Below are 19,354 nucleotides of genomic sequence, written 5' to 3' on the forward strand. Positions count from 1 at the left end.
ACTTTTTTTAACCACTCAAACTCACAATCCAGGATCAACCCTGTTTCACCTCTCTTCAAATTTTCAAATAAGAAGAGAGCAATATTTGCTGAGGACACTTTGGACTTCCACAGGCTCCAGGGAGGTGAGGAACTTGACAAACTAAGCTGGAGTCACAAGTAGCTTGTTCCAACACGGAGTCACTACAAAAGCTAATCCCAATTCACCTCACACTCTTAATATGCTGAAAACTGCAGCAGTTTTTAAATCCTCTTTCATTGAAAAATTGTTGATGAGCAAAATACATAATGTTCCCCTATTACTCTCCACCTTGTGTACGTCCCCTGGGCACTGAGACTCTCTTATCTTGTTTTCCTAGCTGTTCCTCCAGCATATTTATATTGTTAGCCTCACAATGGGCACCGTTATGTCAATAAGCACAATTTAAATATTAATCCTATGGTTATGGGCAGAAATGTAACTGATCATATCATATGCTATAAAAGGGGAACATGTCACAAGGAAATGGCTTCTGTGCTGTTTGCTCTCTCACGTTTTGTCAAGAATTTTACAGAGGGGAATGACATGAACAAAATAGGGGGGAAATAAGAGAAGGTGACAAAGGAAGAGGGACACTCAAACAAATAGAGCAGAGACTGTCAAGAGTGAAAGAAGAACACAAAAGGTGCTCAGAAAAGGGACAAAGAGTAAAGAAAGCTTGGAAGTGAATTGAAAGGAAGCCAAAGACAGATCCAGGTTATCTCCAAAATGCACAGATCTCCCAGTCAGGTATGACAGGAGCTGAGATAGAACCCTCACAGGGACTGGAACCCTCACTAGTGCTGATTTATTTCAGCAGGAAGGGTGAAAGAAGGAAGGTAGAAAATCTTCCCAAAAACAGAATAACCATTATAAAAATCTACACATTCCTGTTATTTCTCCTTCATTGCCATACACACACCAACTACTGGACAGCAGGAAATCTCATTTTTAGACAAAAATATCTCTCTTCTCTTGAAGAAATATTTGTCACTAATTTCTGAAGATAAAACAACATCCTTCCATATTCTGGAAAATAATTTGCCACAGGGTAGTTTTAATATTAAAGACAAAAGGGGTAAAAAAATAAAAAGAAGAATTGGAGAAAACTGTTTTTCAGATAAATACTAAACTTTATATTTATCTGAGATCAGACTGAGTGAAGAAACTGTTGGCACAGTTAGTGTTGGACATATATTTTCCACACCAAATTGTGGAAGGTGACTGAGTCTACAATATCCCTGCATATTTTATCATAATCATGAGGCTGCACACCAGCCTTCTCCACGGGAAGCTCTCCCTGAACCACTGACACTGCCTGCTGAGGGAGGTGACACTTTCCATCAGCAAAGGAGCATGGATCTGGCTCAGCATTTTAAAGTCCCTGATGAGTTTACATTACCTTTCTGCTGGAGCCCTTTTATTTGCATCCACTGCCTGTGCTTTTACCCCTGCTGCTGCTCAGCTCAAACACAGCTGTGCTAATACACCAAAGCCACTCAGCTAATCCGTACTCCTCTGATCTATTTTCAGGTCTCATTTGGCAAATGGGAGGGGTTGAGGCCAGTGGGAACACAGAGGAGAGACAAGCCCTTGAGGTGTGTCCTGGGCCAGTCTCCCAAGGACACTGATTAGGTTTTAGTTTTGTGAGAATCACAGAATCATTGAGGTTGGAAAAGACTTCCAAGATCATGGAGTGCAACTTTGGAACAATCACCAGCTTGTCAACCAGTGTCACGTTCAGGCACCTTTTGAATACTCCCAGGGATGGTAACTTCACCACCTCTCTGTGCAGCCCCTTCTGATGCTTAACCACCCTTTCCATGAAGAAATTCTTCCTGATGTCCAACCTGAGCCTCCCTTGGCACAGCTTGAGGCCATTTCCTCTCATCCTGTCCCTTGTTCCCTGGGAAAAGAGAGCAATCCCCACCTACAATCCCCTGGAGTGCAATCCCCACCTGGCTGCAACCTCCTGCCAGGGAATTGTAGAGAGCAAGAAGGTTCCTCCTGAGCATCTTTTTCTCCAGGATAAACACCCCCAGCTCCCTCAGCCTTTCCTCAAGGACTGACTCTTCAAACCCTTCCCCAGCTCTGGTGACCTTCCCTGGACATGCTCCAACCCCTCCTGATCTGAGGGACACAGAATTGGACACAGCACTTGAGGTGTGGCCTCACTAGTGCTGAGTACAGAGGAACAATCACTGCTCTGGTCAAAAAAACAAACAAACAAACAAACAAACAAACAAAAAAACTACACTTGGCTGAGTTTTACAAAAGGTTCTGAGCTTTGCATGCATCCTGAAGTCCCAGGTATTTTTTCAAGAGGAGCTATGATAGCTCAGTTGTCCTGGATATGTGTCATCATTGGCCACTCCATCCTGCCAACCAAAAAGTGTGGATTGTGAGGATGGAGATACTCTTCTCCTCCAGTCTCACCCTGTCATGCAGTGACAGTGCCCAGTCCAACACTTCTCAGAAGAACTTGGCTTTCTCTGAAAGAAATCTGAGCCCTTCCACCCTGACTTGTTTTAAATATGCCTGGTAGGTCTCATGAGTAATGTATCTACACAAAGAGATCTCAGAAAACGTACAGATTGTGCAGGAACATAAATTTTGACTGAGCAAGTGATGAATAGAATGCAGAGCAACATCCTCAGATTTTGGGCAAAGAACATATAATCATTGAGTGGTGTTTGGGAAACATGTCAGGCTCTGTCAGGAAGAAGGGTTATAAATAAATGTGAGGGAGATACTTTAATAATGCTATCTCATATACACTCAATAATGAACTTTAATTATTTCTTTGGGTTTCTTTCTTCTTTCACTGTAGTGGATGAGTCAAGCCCAGATGTGTAATGAAACTCATACTGGCATCACAGCATTTTCTTTAGAGGTGGCTGAAAGAGCTCTATGGATCAGCTGTCAAATCATTTCTCCTCCTGTGGGGTTTCCTTCATGCGTCTCACCCAGCATTTAATTCCTCCACATATGGTAGGAGTGAATCATAGCACAAGGAATTTTCTTGATGGAAAAGATTTTGCAGGCAAGCAGTCTTCTCACATCACTGGTCCTGAAATGAAGCCAAAGTCATCTTTATCATAGGCAGTGGAGCAACCTGCCAAGAGGAACCAGTTGCCATGGTATGTAAGATATAACATCTACAACTTTGCATTCTGAAACTATGAAAAAAACCCCAAAAAACTAATTTAGAGCTTATTGGTAAAGTCATCACCAAATATTTGCAGCAGAGAACGAGGAGATTGATTTGTTTCCTGCTGTGATGCTGGGAATTAACAGAGGATATCAAAAGGAAAGCTCCGAGGTGTTAAATGTAATGATGTGGATAAATATGAAATATCCCACCAATTCCTTGGCTTTTCAGTAGAAACTCAAGGAAATGAACAGAGGAAGGTGTCACATCACTCTTTTTGCAAAATGACTTCCTGTCAGCCTCTGCAATGACTACACAACTTTCTTGAAGAGGAAATCACATGTGACGAATCTCCCTGAAGTACTTTCATTCTCCCTTCCACCTTTCCTGCTCTATAAGCAAGGAAAACAACAACACAACCCTACTGAAAGAAACAGGATGTTCCCCAAATCCCCTCACCGTGAAGAGACCATGGCTCAATTCCTCTGCTCAAAAACAGGAGCGTTCAAATTCACTGAGGGGACGCACAAAAGTGTCTGACTTCACTTTCTAGGTCCACTCCCAGTCCCATAGCCAATATTCCATGATGAACAGTGGACAAACAAACCCAGGAAACACATCAATTCTGCAGATTTTTGCATGTAGAAAGTCCTTGCACTTGGCAGCTACTCAACCTATTCCTCCTTATGAACACATCCAGACCCACCAATTTCCATTTCCTTATGAGAATCGTGAAAAAAACCTGAACAAAAGAAACAGAACAAAAACCCCAAGGCAGAGGAAGACAGAGAAACCTGGCAGGAGCTGTGGAATGTGGAAAGCTGAGCCTGTGCTGGAGCAGTTTTATTGGTGTGATTTATACCCCGTGGAGGAGGGTGAGGAGCAAAGAGAAGCAGAGACAACTTGTGATGAACTGGTCCCATTTCCACCCCCTTCCCCCCATGATGCTGGTGGGGAGGAGGCAGAGAATTCAGGAGTGAGTTTTCCTGGGAAGATGGGAGGGGTGCGGGAGAGATGTTTTAAGAGTCAGTCATATTTCTCATTATCCTACTCTGATTTAAATCGTAAGAAATTAAATTAATTTCTCCACATTGAGCCTGTTTTGCCTGTGACACTAACTGGTGAGTGATTTATCCTTGTCCTTATATTGACCCAAGAGCCTTTCACTACATTTTGTCTCCCCTGATCAGCTGAGGGGGAGCAGCTTTGGTCCATCCAGGAGCAACACTCCACAAATGGGGATGAGTTCTTCCCTCTATAGAGAGAAACACCTCAGTTTGCAAAATGTTTGTGATCTGCAGGGGCATCTACTAAAATTCAGCATTGGGAGGTTTCCCAACTCACCTCCTATTTCGAGTCTTACATTCAATCACCAGTTTGTAAACAAAGAAGCAATTCCAAATAAAGCAGTTGCAAAAATAGCCCACATAGCTCCATACCACACGTTCAAAAACCTTTGTTTTGGTGGTCAGTTAATAATTTGCAACGTTTTACAGCTCCTCACAGCATAGAAGAGGAAAAAGCAGCTCTGGTGAGCTCTGAGACTGAAGAGGAAGCAGGGGGAGAGTCAAGAAGGCAAAAGGATGATTAAAGGGATTTTGTGTGAACTGAAGTCTACAATGGGTCAGAGCCTGCAGGCTTGGAAGCAACAAGCAGTGTAAGGAGAAGAAAAAGGTTTTATAACATTGTATGTCATCAAGCTCAAAATAAAATGCACCTCAAAATAAACAGGATTGGTGTAGGACAAGAAAACAAATGACATCCCATATGCGAAGAATGCACCTCTGCAAAATGAGTCCATTTGGGCAGAAACATATAAAAACATACAAAAAAAAAAAAAAGGGCAGATGCCAAAATATTTAAACAAAATGTATGGTTCTCTATAAACAAAAAGCCCTTTTCCCCCTTTTGTGCAAAACTCTCCCTCATACCTCACTTTTTCCAGGCTGGAACTGCAAACTCTCCCTCATACCCCACTTTTTCCAGGCTGGAACTGCCTGGCAGCTCTGACCAGGCAGGCAGGTGTTCAACCAATCACCACCATTTCTATCTCCTTTACCTGCTCTCACACCCATGACCTGAGTTGTTTTTTTTTTTTTAACTTAAATAATTTTGAATCTTTTAAACTCAAAAATAGCAAATTAGCACTACCCCACGCTACACCAGAATTATGTCACCCTCTGCCATTTATCAGATGGCCTTCCAGACCCGACTGTGCCTAAGCAGATGTGCTGATGAGCAAGAGCTGTGCTCACCCTTGGGAGCCAAAATTTCATGAACTGGGTAGGGAGAGGAGGTGCACAGCCCTGTGGACTTTACAAAGGTTGAGAACCAGACAAGCTGAGAATAAAAACTGCCAAACTCACAGCAGATGTGACCTAAAGCTCAAATTCCTCCTCCCTAGGAACCTCAGAAGCCATATATTTATACACAAAATCATTAATATTATACTTATTTAAACTGTATTTATTTGTTTGTTCTCCTTAGTACAGAGAGGGGACATGGAGAAGATTTCCACAACTGAGCAAGGTATTTTCTCTTCAACAGACAGACAAAACCTCCTGTTTCACCCCAACTCTTTACAGAGTTTATTCTCATCTCAGTGATTCATCAGGGCTTCCCTGACACCGTTTTCATCTGAGCAGTGCAAAACCCAGCTCCTGCATCCGACCAGTCCTGTGCCAGCAGATGGCACTCCAAAGCGTGCAGCATCCACAGCTTCCCTCACCCCACTCCCAGCAGCTGCTGGAAAAGGGGTTATTTTGTTGTTTTTTTTTCTTGTGCTTGGCTCTTCAGTGGTGTTTTAATCATGTTTAAATATAGGGGTCAACTTAGGAGCTCCCACCACAGGGCTATCAAACTTCCCAGTGCTCAGCTTCCAGAGGAGGTCACTATGTCCTGCTGCACATAAAAGCCACATTCCCGTTCTCCTTCCTTAAATCATGTAACTAGTTACAAACTGCTGGGCACAGAAAGGGAGAAAACACCTTCCTCACTCACTAGAAATCAGCTGTGATTGCAAGAAGAAATTTTTTAAATTTTTGTTTGCTGGGTGGTTTTTGGTTTTTTTTAGGGCAATCATCTGTGTTTCACAGCACGTCACTGCTGAGCTCTGCATGTGGATGTAACCTAATACAGAAAGGAGAAGGGGAAGGGAAAATCCTTCTTAAAGCAAGAAACGTTGCAGATCAAGAGATCCAATTGTGTCAAGTGTAATATTGAGTTAAGGTTCTAGGAACCACCTCAATAGTTTTATTACATACAGGACTTTACAGACTCAGTGAAGGTAGAAAATAAAACACTGAAACTTTTCATTTCATCCAAGTGAGGTGTGCAAACCACAGCTCACAAAAAATCCAGGACTTGCAAGGATTGGAAACAGGATCTCTGGCTTTGCCCCATGGAAAATTGGGTTCATGGAAATAAACATTTAGGGTTTTATCCAGTTTCTCCATACAGCCCCTGTAGTTTCCCCGTGGCAGTCTTTGTGCCAAGGAAGACCTTGGGAACCTCTTGTCTGTAAGTTTGACTTTGGGAAGTTGCAGAAAAAGGAGCAGAAAATCAACTTCCATTTCCCATGAGGAAGAACCTTCCTTGCTCTACCATTCTCAGCTCCCTTCCAGCATCTGGAGAGGACAGTGAGACAAGAGGTGAGATTGAGACCTTAGCAGGGAAAAAGTCCTCTTGCCCCAAACCAAATTAATCCACTGAAGTGGCCTAATTCTCATCCCAGGGTACCATGTGGTAGCACAGCTTTAATTAAAGCAGATTAACAAAGGGGGCACTGCAAAGCTTTGCTGTGTTTTACTGCAGGGCACACAGTGAGATGCAGTCTGTCACCTCGCTGCTGAAGTGGCAAACTGCCCATTTGAGCACCCACAGGAGGAGACGATCTGTGGTGGCCTGGCTGCATCACTTTCCCCAGGATTGATTCAGAGCTTACAGGGATGAGCTGGGACAAGGGTGATGCTCACCAGGTACCAACCCCACAACTTGGATTTGCTCCCAACAGTGGCAGTGATGAGCAACACTCATAACTCAGTTTTTTTCATTCATAGAAACCACAGAATAATTTATATTAAATAGGAGCAATGACTGCCATCAAATCCAACACCTTGCCATTCTTATCTACAAAATCATATCCAGGGAATGTCCCTCAGGGTTTGCTCATGGCTCTGAACCATCACCTTATTTCATATCTGGGACAATTGGGTGAAAAAGTCTCTTAAACTTAAGGGAATTGTTTGCTTCAGAGGCACCTTCTCAAATCAACAACTTTGTGAGATTGCAGTGGAGAACCTCCATCTGTGTTTAGGTGAACACATTTATTTTATTTATCACACAGGCTGTTGCTATCAGCTCAGAAATAACTACTTGAAATGTTAACTTCACCACATGCCTTATCCTACAGAACCTGTTGTGTTTTATAATGACACTATATATAAATTATCTCTCTGATATATGTCCAGCTTTATGAGCTAACTCCAAAGGAATTTCCTGGATTGTCATTAAAAGTGAGGATGAAACTATAACAAACCAGTACATCAGTGGAAGTTTAGCTTGGCACAAATTTGGGTTACACTTTTCAGCTAAGGAACAGAATAAAGAATCAGAATTATAAATATGATTCTGTGTTTCCTAGTGTTTTAATAAATCAGAAATAATTGTGACCAATTCAAAGAGCCTGAGCAACCTGGTCTAGTGGAAGATGTCCCTGTCCATGGCAAGAGGTTGGAATAAGATGTTTTTTAAGGTCCCTTCCAACTCAAATTATTCTATGAGTCCATGATTTCAGAGGTGAGATGAAGCATAGGGGAGGTAACATCACTGCCTTCTACACAGGAGTGAAAGGGGTTTAATATTATTAGGTTTTATGGTGGATATAAGTTTGTTTATTTAGTACCTTGAAAATAAATAAGATGTTCCCCAGAAAGGTCAACAGATATCATTTTTTATTCATTCTGGTGCAGCAAGGGTTAATACATTTCCAAACACATTTTATAGTGGGAAAATACCATTGCTGTCCCCATTTAATCATGTGATAAATGCAGCCATCAAAGTGGGTTTAGAAGAATACAATTTCCTTCCTTTCAATAATTCATCTCCACAGGGGGGTTTAAATGTATTAAATAACACTGCATTCACTTTGGAGCAAGGTGACACACTCAGTAAGATTTCACATTTGTTACTCCAGTTGCTGCATGTGATCTTTGCCAGGGCAAAAGTCAATTTAGACTCTTGCAGAGCACCTTAGGGAAGGTGGGGTTGAAGGAAGGGAGGTGGATGGGGTTGTATGAGCAGCCCACTCATCCCAGCAAAAAACACTTCCACTAGGCAGAAACACTCACTTTATAATTATGCTTCTGGAAAAAAAAAAAAAAAAGTAATATACAGGGGAGTCAAGCCCATAAAGTGAACAAAATTCAAGCTTTTAATTCATTTTTTAATAATTATAATACTGCCATTGTGGCCACACACGTCCTGCAGACCCAGCCTACGTTTCATCAGCTCTGGGATCTTGGCCTGTGTTTGCTCTCCTCTTCAGCTGCTGTCACACAGCTCTGACAGAGCTGCCAGAGGTGACCCTCACTGCCCAGAAAAGCTGCATGCAAGAACAAAGCTCTCTGAGCAAGGTGAGTGTCCATCCAGCTACCACTGTATTTACAGTTATATTTAATTTTTTTTTTATTTGTATTTATTTCTATTGATGTAGTATACATCAGTACACATATATATATTTATAGATATGCAAATCTGTGCCAGCAGTGCTGACTGGAACCATGAACTGCCCACACTCACTGGATAAAAAGCAATGCTCAGGAGGAAGGAGGATTCAGAATTCCTTGAGTCCATGTCTTGATCTTATGTAATATGTGAGAATTTTACTTTTTTGAATGAACCTGATGTGTCAGGAGATGTGCATTTGCAGTATTCTTTAAATTTAGGGACTGACAGTACCTAAGGGGGTAGAAAGGCTGGAGAGGGATTTTTTGCAAGGGTATGGATTGATAAGACAAGGGGGATGGCTTTAAGCTGAAGGAGGGTGGATTTAGATTGGATATTTGGAAGAAATTCCTCCCTGTGAAGGTGGTGAGGTCCTGGCACAGGTTGTCCAGAGAAGCTGTGGCTGCCTCATCCCTGGAAACATTCCAGGCCAGATTGGATGGAGCTTGGATCAACCTGGGATGGTGGAAGGTGTCCCTGCCCATGGCAGGGGGTTTTAAACAGATGATTTTTAATGTTCCTTCCAATCCAAACCCTTCTCTGATTCCACGAGACACAAGCACAGCAACCACCCAGGCAGCCACCACACGCAGTGGGGAAAAATACATTGCAGAGCTGTCTCTGGCTATGGAAGAACAATAACGTGGGCACCAGCTGAGTGATCTGTCCCAGCCTCTGGGCACAATATGGATTTTTCCCTGTCCAAGGGCTCCCTGCCATCAGCAGGGCTGGCTCATGTCCCTGTTTCATGGCGGGGCCCCAAACGCCTCCACGCGACCCCGGTGCCACCGTTCCCCCAGCAGGGTCTGTGCCAGCGTGGGGTGACAGCAAAGTGTCTCCCAGGATTTGGGAACATAAAAGCAAGTGGTTGCAGGGCTGGGGGCGAGGCTGGCACATTCCAGACAAAACAAGGCTTTGGTTTGTGGCTCCAGCAGTGACTCAGAGCTGGGGTAGAGGAGCCGGCGGAGCTGCTCTGGAGGAGGCTTGGTACAAAAGAGCCCCTTCCCTCGCCTTCATCCTCTGCCCACACAGAAACCTCTGTCCTTTCTCACTCAAACAAAAGGATTTTTTTTTTAAAAAATACAATAAAAAGAAGAAAAACACACAAGGGAACAAACAAACTGAAAAAACCAAACAAAAACCTTAACTAACCAAAACCCAGCTAGTGAAAACTCAGTTCCTTGCCTGGGTGCTGACAGAGGCAGCTGCAGTCTCAGGTTCTATCAGCAGACACAGGCAAAGTGGGCTGGTTCCTTGAAAGGCACTTAGTAGAGGGTTGCCAAGGAAAATCCACAATGTTTAAGTTGTTCAGGCAATTTAGGAAATGGAAAGCTCCCCCCAAACCTGATGATACATATTCTTTTTTGTAAAGGTTTGGTCTTTTCTTACTTTTCTTCTCCTGTAGGATAAGGAGATTGGAATGCTACTGGAAGCTCAAAGTTCCAGCTTTTGACAATTCCTTCAGTCAAAGCTGTAGCAGCATTTGGGGTGGTTTCTTACGTGTTTTTACTGAAGCCCAGAGCATTCCTGTTGTCCCATAAAACCTGCCACCAGCAGCATCCAGAACCTGGGTGTTTTCCCAAGGGCTCTGGTGCAGGATTCTTCATTTTAAGTTTTACAGCTGAAAAATGCTGCCTCCCTGACAAAAGGGGAATTTAATGGTGACTTAGGGAAGTTCTGTGCCTATAAAGCCCACTGGAATTTTTTTTCAAGATTGTGGGCATGATGAAAAGACCTTCCCTTCCCAGGAAGGGACACACTGGAAGCAGAGCAAGAATACTTTGGGACATTCGGAACAGATTCCACCTCCCTAGAAAACACAGGGAACAAATTAAAAGATTATGTGTGAATCTATTTCCATCTACTTATTAAATCCCTTTATGAGAATCTATTTCTCTGCCCCCAAAGAGGCAGAAAAAGAAAAGAAAATATTTCAATTTTCTTAAGAAAATTGCTTTAATGACTGCCTTAAAAAAAACCCCAAACCCTTTAAAACCAAACAAAAGCCCACACTTGAGTAAAGTCAAGAAGAAAATAACTGTGTGATTTAAATGCTCCATATTGACAACCCTAGGAACAGGGGAGTGGGTTGATTACAATATGGCTTTTAAAGGATGCACAGTCATTTAAAACAAAGTTGACATTATTGAAATAACACTTTTTACAGAAGTAGCTGCATCCCAAACGACCTTGAAAAGACACAGCAATTACTACCACACATGCAAGATAAATTATCACCAAAGCTAAGGCTTGATTTCCTGAGATACAGCAGCCAGACTGGAACATTAGGAGCTGGGATTAGTTCTGAGATAAGATGGTAGAGTCAATAAGACAAACGTGTAAATAAAAAGCTCCATTTGTCAGGGCAAAAGCTGAATTTTGATTGTGAGAAATTAGATTTTGCATTTCAGGGAAATACACACCACGTCCTCTCACAAATGTGGAAGCTGGTTTCAAACATGAGGAGCATCAGGAGCATCTATTGCTTTAAAAACTCATAATTAATTATTGTTCAAAACAAGCTGTTGGTGTTGGCTTAGCCTGTGAGATCCTCAAGGTGGCACAGTCTTGTAGCTGTGCTTATACACCTACCATGACAAGGGCCTGATAAAAATAGAAGCCCAAATAACCAAAGTCATTACACACTCACACAGATATATGCAGTTTATGCAGACATTACTGCCAAAAAAAGTTATTCTTCTATAAAGCCAAGGACTGGATCTTGCTGCCCCCAAAATGAGAATTTTGCTCTAATCACATAAAAAGAACAACTTCATAAACACAGGAAGAAAGGGAGAAATGATGCTTCCTGTGGGAAGGAAGTCAGTTTAAAGACAGAATAAACTGATGCAGTCAGGAGGAGGAAAAAAAAAGCTTGTATATGCAAATAGACATTTATATACCCAAATTTGTACTTCTAAGAAATATAATTTACTGACCTTTGAGAGATGGGTCAAATAGGCCCATAGAATAAGAAATAAAGGCATCTTTTTGGCAACTACCATGTTCCAGAGCAATAATTATTCTTTCCCCTCTCCGTGAGCAGCAGGAAATGAAGAGGGATGCCATTACACCATGACAATTACTGTAATTTTAATTTCTAAATATTGCTAGGAAAGTTTCCTCAAAAAAAAAAAAGTCTGTTCAGATTTTCAATGAGGTTTTAGATAAAAACTCATTCCCCAGCTAATGCAGAGCTGTGCTTCCCCTCCTCCCACTCCCTTGGGGGAACCACCCACAAAGTCTGCAGGGTGAGAAAAACCCACTTTCCTCCCCATTAGTGGAGAAGAGAGAATTGCAGAGAATCACAGAATGGTTTGGGTTGGAGGAGACCTTATAGATCATCTTGTCCAATCCCCTGACATGGGCAGGGACACCTTCCACTACCCCAGGTTGCTCCAAGCCCCATCACTTGAACTTGTTCAACCATGGGCACAAAACCAGATTCATTCCATCAGAAGCAGATGATGTTGGATGTACAATAATTATTTAAAAAAAAAATATTTTCATCTCCTGTGCTCGGAAACATTATTTGCTCTGCTGTGGATTTTCCACAGTACTATAGGTAATCAATTCTGTGCTAGTAGAACATTGTCTTATTATATCCAGTTGTTGCACTGTGGGATGGGTTTCACCCTAGAGGATGTGTCTGGTCAGCTGTCCAACCTCTCCTGCCACTGACCACACTGTCCTAGCCTCCAAGGAACACCTGAAATACTCCCAGTCCTCCACTGGACTCTGCCTGGGAGGAGTTTGCACCTTGGTGCATCTGTTCAGGGGCAGAAATGGGATTTGAAGCCCATCTGCCTCAAAAATAATCAGGAGCAGAGATGACCACATCCCCAAATCTCTGCTGTAGGCTGCACCAGCAATTCCCATAAACTGAAACTACTTCTCAAAATTCCCCTTAATTAGCCTTTTGAGGTCTCATTTTGTCACCAGCAGGCGAAGACTTAAAATTACTTCCACAGATTCAAGGGAAAGGGCTTTTTTCCTTTTTATATTAATTGTTGCCACAAGGCACGTTCAACAATCATCATTTAGTGTAGTAAAAAGTTGTGTCTTTCAATATATGCACCTATAGAATTCCATTGATTTGTCTACACACAAACACATTCCTACAAACATATATTTGATTAAGAATTTATATAACTTCAGGCTTCAAGGAGTTTTGGATCAATGCCTTTATTTTGCCTTTATAAACAAATAAACTCAATTAAAGAGTACTTACAACAAACCACAATGGGCAGGAAACTAATTTTCCCAAGGCTTGCCATGGCAATTTTTACCTGTTACATGGGTCTAGGGAATCAATTACTCCCTAAAGGGAAATTATTAGGGCTTGTGTTACCCAACATCTCACCTTTCCCATTCACCAGTGGAAGAGAAGTATAAGGACAGGCATCCAGAAAAACGAGTATTCTTCAGACCTCTTACAATTTGCTGTAATAAATTAAAGTATAAATAAAAGAGAACAAAGCCCTGCAGGCAAGCAGTGCTTGAGTCAAGGCTGGATCTGCACCAAGTCACTGTGCAGCTTCACAAGGCCCATAAATCAGCTCTCCTGAACATATGTAGTATTTTGCATTACTCTATAGGGTGTTAACTTTAATGCCTTAATACATTCACATAGTGGTCAGGTTACAGTTCCTGTGGGAACCATAAATTTGTCTGTCCTGGCCAATCTGCTGCTGGAAAAATAATAATAATAATAAGTTAAAACTAACCACAGCATCACATTACTTTCAGCAGGTTTTACACCTTTAATTTTTCTCCTTTTTGAGGGAGGAAGAAGACAGCATGTGTGAAGCTGCAAAAATACAGGGAAGCTGAAGCAGATGTGAATTAATTTTCATCCCTTTTGTGCATGAAGGCTTGTGTGTCCCCAGCCCAAGTAAATGTCACTGCATGAAAAAGATTTGCCCCCGGGTGTCATCAAGCCTTTTTCTGAGTCTGAACCCTCTCACCCAGGACATGCTACTACCTTCTTTTTTGTGATCCACCAAAGCCACTTCACCTGCAAGAGACAGCTACAAGGAGAAACAACCTGAGCTGACCCAGTTTAACTCAATTTCTGCTGATTCTGCCTGACCCCCACCAAACTGATCCTGCTACAATCTCCCAGTAGTTGGATTCCTACCTGGTTGAAGGCAAAGGTGGTTGTCTCTGTCCCATTCTTCCTCCAGCCTCCTTTTGCTCCAACCTCACCATTACTCACACAAAGATTTGAGTATTTTTTCTCTGGCGTCCTATTTTTTTTCCCATATTAAAACTCTGTTTTCTTCCAACGAAAGTTGGTTTTGGAGTCATCAAGGAATTTCAACACACCAAAAATGCTGGTTTCATCCAGGCTTGCTCCCAGTGCCAAAATTCGCAGTAATTAGCATTTTTCATTCTGTTTGCAGTGGCTAATGACCAGCAGTCCCACATCCTGTGGAGCAGCCAGGGCCATGGTAGTACCAGAAATGGCAATCCAGGCAAGAACAGAGCTGTTCCCTTCCCTGCAACCCACTCCACCAACAGCAGTCAAACAAAATTTGTTAAGAGCCCAAGAAGTGATGCAATACAGATGGCGTGAAAACAAATCAAAGTTAATTTGCACAAAATGACCCAATAAATACTTAACGTATGTAGGATTTGACCACAGTTACAGGATGTGCTATTTATGCCCTGCTCAACACAGATCACCAGCTGGTGGACAAAACCAGACTGTTAATTTTTATAAACACACAGCTGAAAAGCAACATCTGTGCAGAATTTCTCCACAGTATCAGTGGGAACCCTCACTCTGGATAAAGGAATTCATCAGCCCTTTGATACCTAAATTTCATTTTAGTGACACCCACACCAACCAAGCAACAAGGTCTAAGGCAGAATTGTAATTGTTTGAAACTTAGTTAATATTAAAGCTTTGGTCCATTTATCTGCACTAATGATGGGGTTTTCAGTGGTACCATTCCACTATTTTTTAGAGAGAATCATCAATTCAAAGTTACAAAGTACAACTATTTCTGACATAGCTTAAGGAAGTTGTAGAAAACCAGGTGGCACAAGGTAGGGAGAGAAAAGTCATTAGGAAATAAGAAAACCTGCTGACTGCCTCTTAAGTGATAAAAAGTTTCCAAAATATCAGAGATAATAACTGAAATTAGACATGGAGTTTTGGGTTTTGGTGGCACAGTATCAATGCTGAAAATGCTTACAAATTTGTTAGTATGTAGATTTGAGAGGACAACCTAATTTCTGTTGGACCCTTAGTTCAGCCAAAGGATCTCCTGGCATCAAAACTCTTGGAAATCTGTGGAGATTTCTTAAACACACACAAACACATCCAGATATTAATCTACAGTATTTTGTATTACTATTTATGAATGACTACACATTTTTCTGTATGTATACATATAAACTTATACTAAAATAGCTTTATAGTATTAATAATTTACATATGTTCACTGGCACACATGCATCTAATTATATTCACATATATTCACATAAATGTGAATATAATATGTGCATCATATATAGAGGAATCAGAGTATGTATGAATATGTATGCACAAATTAGAATAAATATATATAGTCTGATTCTATACAGTATTTCTTCATTGAAAAATTTCCTAATATGGGGTAAAAAAGAAGAAAAAGGCTCAATTTGCATATGTATATAGTAGTTAACCACAGTGCAGTGTAGCCAGAGAAAGCAGAATACTTAATCCCTCTTAAAACTGGGGACAGATTTGAAAAAAACTCTTCTTAATTTTCTTCTATGAAATTGTCCTTGGAATGTGATTTTACCACACCTACAAGCCCAGCTTCCAGGAAAAGGGGGTGTAGGACTGCTTTTTGATGTATTTCATAGGAGACAAAACTCCCCTCAAGAATGGAAAAACAGCCCCATGAGGACAGAAAAGCAGAGAATAATTAAACAGGTTTTACATAAGTGTTTTTCCCTGAGTCCTGGTATCTCCCACCTCCAAAGACATCACACATCTCTATTGGAAAATCACCTCACTGGTTTCAGTGTAGGCAGTGGAGGAGCTCCAAGCTCTTCAGCATCATTAGTGGGGTTAAAAACCAGGGTTTTTTTTAGCACTGTACTTACTTCCAAACACAGAGACACCCATGAACCTACCTGTTTGGTGCTTCTCTGCCCAGTAGGAAGCAAAGATTTGGATTTCTCTGCTATTTTCTGTTAAAAGGAAAAGGAAAAAAAATCAGAGAGAAAATGGATAAGAAGAGTCCAAATATTTAGGGAAAGAGTCATATGAAGCTATTTTCTTCTACTTTCTAAAGAAAAGGACATGGAGAAAGCTCTTACTCTTTAGAAAAAAAAAAACAAGGGAGTATAAAAGCATTGAAAACTTCAGTCTTGCAGGCATTAAAAGTCTTCAAAGCTTCCAGAATGACAAGGTTATCAAAACTGAAACAGGCATTTAGGGAATGACAGCCAGGACGTGGATAAGTAGCAATTTATCACTCAGATTGTTTTCCTGACGCAGCCGGGCATTCACAAACTGCAGTGGTTAATTTTGGCACTTCTGAATTGATGACAGTTTTTAAAATAAAAGAAATCCAATCCTGTATGGTTCAGATGGACTGTACTCATGAACATTAGAGGGGAAAAAAGCATAAAAAAGATGTGTGTGTGTTTATATGTGGGGGTGGAGCTCCTTACCCAAATAATTCCAGCTGCTCATTTAACACATAAAATAATTCCATTAAAAGACCCCCACACTCAGTTTCTTGAATAGGACAGGTAAATAATTTAAAATATGAGGCAGCACTAGAGATCATGCAATTCTATTACACAACAGATGCGCTGTTGAACTGAAATTTTATGTACATCCATTTATTTATTTAATTTTTAAGGCACAGGCAGCAAGTGCTGGGAAATCAATCAGTCCAGAGTGTTTCTAATAGAGACACATTATTAAGTGCATGTTGCCAGCCAAATTTCATTACACCTCTGTAATTACAATATATCCTTCCCATTGTTGCAGGCATGCGTCAGACTCATTAAAGCAATATACCAAAGCCACCAGAGTTTGTCCAGGTTGTATCTTGATTAATCCAGATATATCTCCTAACTTGCACTGCCAGGCAGGGAGGCAGTTTGGGGATGCTAAATTTAAGTCATTACTACAGTGTTTAAAAGCAAAGCAAATCTGCTCATCAGCAGAGCCTCCCCAGGGTAAAGAGGGTGAGCAAGAAGCTAATGAAGGAACTGGAGTTTAGGCTTTGTTTGTTTTATTAAACAGCTTGATCTTGGTGACAGATCCCTGTTGGAAAAACGCTCCATAACATTCTAACAGATCCCAACCACAAGATGTGCCTGGAAACTTTCTGGCACAGCCAAACAGCAAAGCAGAGCCAGAACGTGGGGTAACACTTGAATTATCTGTGCTGCCTGCACATTTTCTGCAATCAGAAAAGGTGAACTGTGCAATCACCTCGCCCCTGAGAGTGGAGGCACACCAAAATAATGTCATGGCTGAGCCAGGGGAAATACTTCTGCCTGAACTCAGCACTGGGGAGGCCACACCTCAAATCCTGGGGTCAGTTTTGGGCCACTCATGAGAAGGGCATCGAGGGGCTGGAGCGTGTCCAGAGGAGAGAAGGGAGCTGAGGAAGGGGCTGGAGCACAGATCTGAGGAGCAGCTGAGGGAGCTGGGGGGGCTCAGCCTGGAGAAACGGAGGCTCCAGAGAGACCTCACTCTCTATAATTCCCTGACAGGAGGGTGAAACCAGGGTCAATGTCCATTCCCAGGGAACAAGGGATAGGACAAGAGGAAATGGCCTCACACTCCCCCACGGGAGGTTTAGATTGGATATTTGGGAACATTTCTGAAGTTAAAAGCTTGTCAAGCACTGGATAAGGCTGCCCAGGGAAGTGGTGGAGACACCATCCCTAAAATGTGTGGATGTGGCCCTTAAGGACATGGTTCAGGTGCATGGTTGGATTTGATGATTTTAAAGTTTTTTCCAACCTAAATTCTATGACACTATGATTGCTTGACTGACAAAGATAAGAGTGAGGAAACCATGCATTAGCAGCCCTGTGGAGATGCTCCAGGGAATTACACTTAACACATTCCCAGATTCCCAAATGGGACAGTGGAAGCAGGAGGGACACTCACTTTCTGCACAGCTCCGTATCTCTGGATGGCATCAGACAGTTGGTTCTTCAGCCTGTCCAGCTGAAGCCTTTCTTGCTGCATTGGGAAAAAAAAGAAGGCTGGTTAGCAGATCTGTCAGAGATAAATCCTCTAGTAGGTTCTGTCTGTGACCATGGGAAATTGTCCTGGTGGGAAACACCAAATAAATAAGGTGGGTACCAATGGTATCCTAAAAGAATCAGTCACATCAGGACTGCCAGGATGCAATAGGATTTTATTTTAGGAAATGTGATGATTTGGTCTTTCAGGCCAGGTTAAAGTAAAAAAAAAACATAAAATGCCACTTTGGATATTCAAGATAGCATTGGAGAAAAAAACTGAGGGGATCTTTCTATAAAAAGTTCTTTTTCCATATGATAAATCATGATAGAGTTGATCACCTAATTTGGGAAATTTACTGGACTTGAAAAGTCAAACAGCCACAACACAACATCCCCTCTCCTTGGTCTGACTGTCAGAAACCAGCTTATCTTCATGTTTTCCAAAACATGAACACAAATGTCACTGCCTTTATGGCTGGAGCTTGGAATAGGTTTTATCTCTGTTTTAAAAAAAACCTAGTGTTTAAAAAAACCCCTAGTGCTACCTGTGTTCTTGGAAGGAAGAGCACAGCCTGAGGTAAGAATCCAACATGCTTCCAAATCTCTGCTCTCAGAGGGAATGACCAAACCCAAATAGTTCTCCTAGAACTGTTCTACACCCTGGATTTCAGATTTCACATATTCAGTGCTCACATGTCCAGATTTTACAGAGGGAAATGCTGCAAGGAAGTGAGATGTCACCTTAAAAAAAAAAAAAAAAAAAGGAAAACAAAACTCAGTCTACACTAAAGCTACTGAGCAGAAATGCAGAAATGTTCACTTACCAGCCATTTCAGCTGTTTCAGAAAACTACTTGGGATTACAAAAGTAGATTTTATAAAGGATGGGATAAACACTTTTAATTTTAATGGTAGTTTTTTCACACACAGAAGAACATCCCAGTTCTTCATCTAAAGATTTAAAAACATTTTTAGAGCAGGGCAAGTGTCATTATTCCCATTCTACAGATAAAGGTCCATAAACCTTATGTTTGTTCCACATGCAAAATTAGATAAGATTGTCACCCTGGGGAGCAGATCTTATGCTCCAGAACTCACCCTACCAAAAAATGGAATTCCAGCTCTACCTCTCTATTTACATCCTTTGAGGTTAGTTTGGAATGAAGCCCTAAAAGAGCCATTTTCCATCAGTCTCCTGCCTTGTGGCACACTGATCCACTTAGAGCAGCATCTTTGCTCCTGCAAT

General features: G+C 41.6%; 1 protein-coding gene across 11 annotated transcripts in view; it reads right to left on the bottom strand.

Moving 5' to 3' along the window:
• Positions 1–19,354, bottom strand: part of TSNARE1 (t-SNARE domain containing 1) — a 448,830-nt gene that overhangs the window by 223,929 nt on the left and 205,547 nt on the right. For all 11 annotated transcript variants that reach the window (XM_064398977.1, XM_064398966.1, XM_064398995.1 and 8 more), the window contains 2 exons: positions 18,030–18,104; positions 16,025–16,081 (listed from right to left, as the gene is read on the bottom strand). In XM_064398977.1, the coding sequence (XP_064255047.1) occupies positions 16,025–16,081; positions 18,030–18,104 (132 nt within the window). The remainder of the gene's footprint in view (positions 1–16,024; positions 16,082–18,029; positions 18,105–19,354) is intronic.

Source organism: Passer domesticus, chromosome 1, assembly GCF_036417665.1.
Source record: "Passer domesticus isolate bPasDom1 chromosome 1, bPasDom1.hap1, whole genome shotgun sequence".
NCBI lineage: Eukaryota > Metazoa > Chordata > Aves > Passeriformes > Passeridae > Passer > Passer domesticus.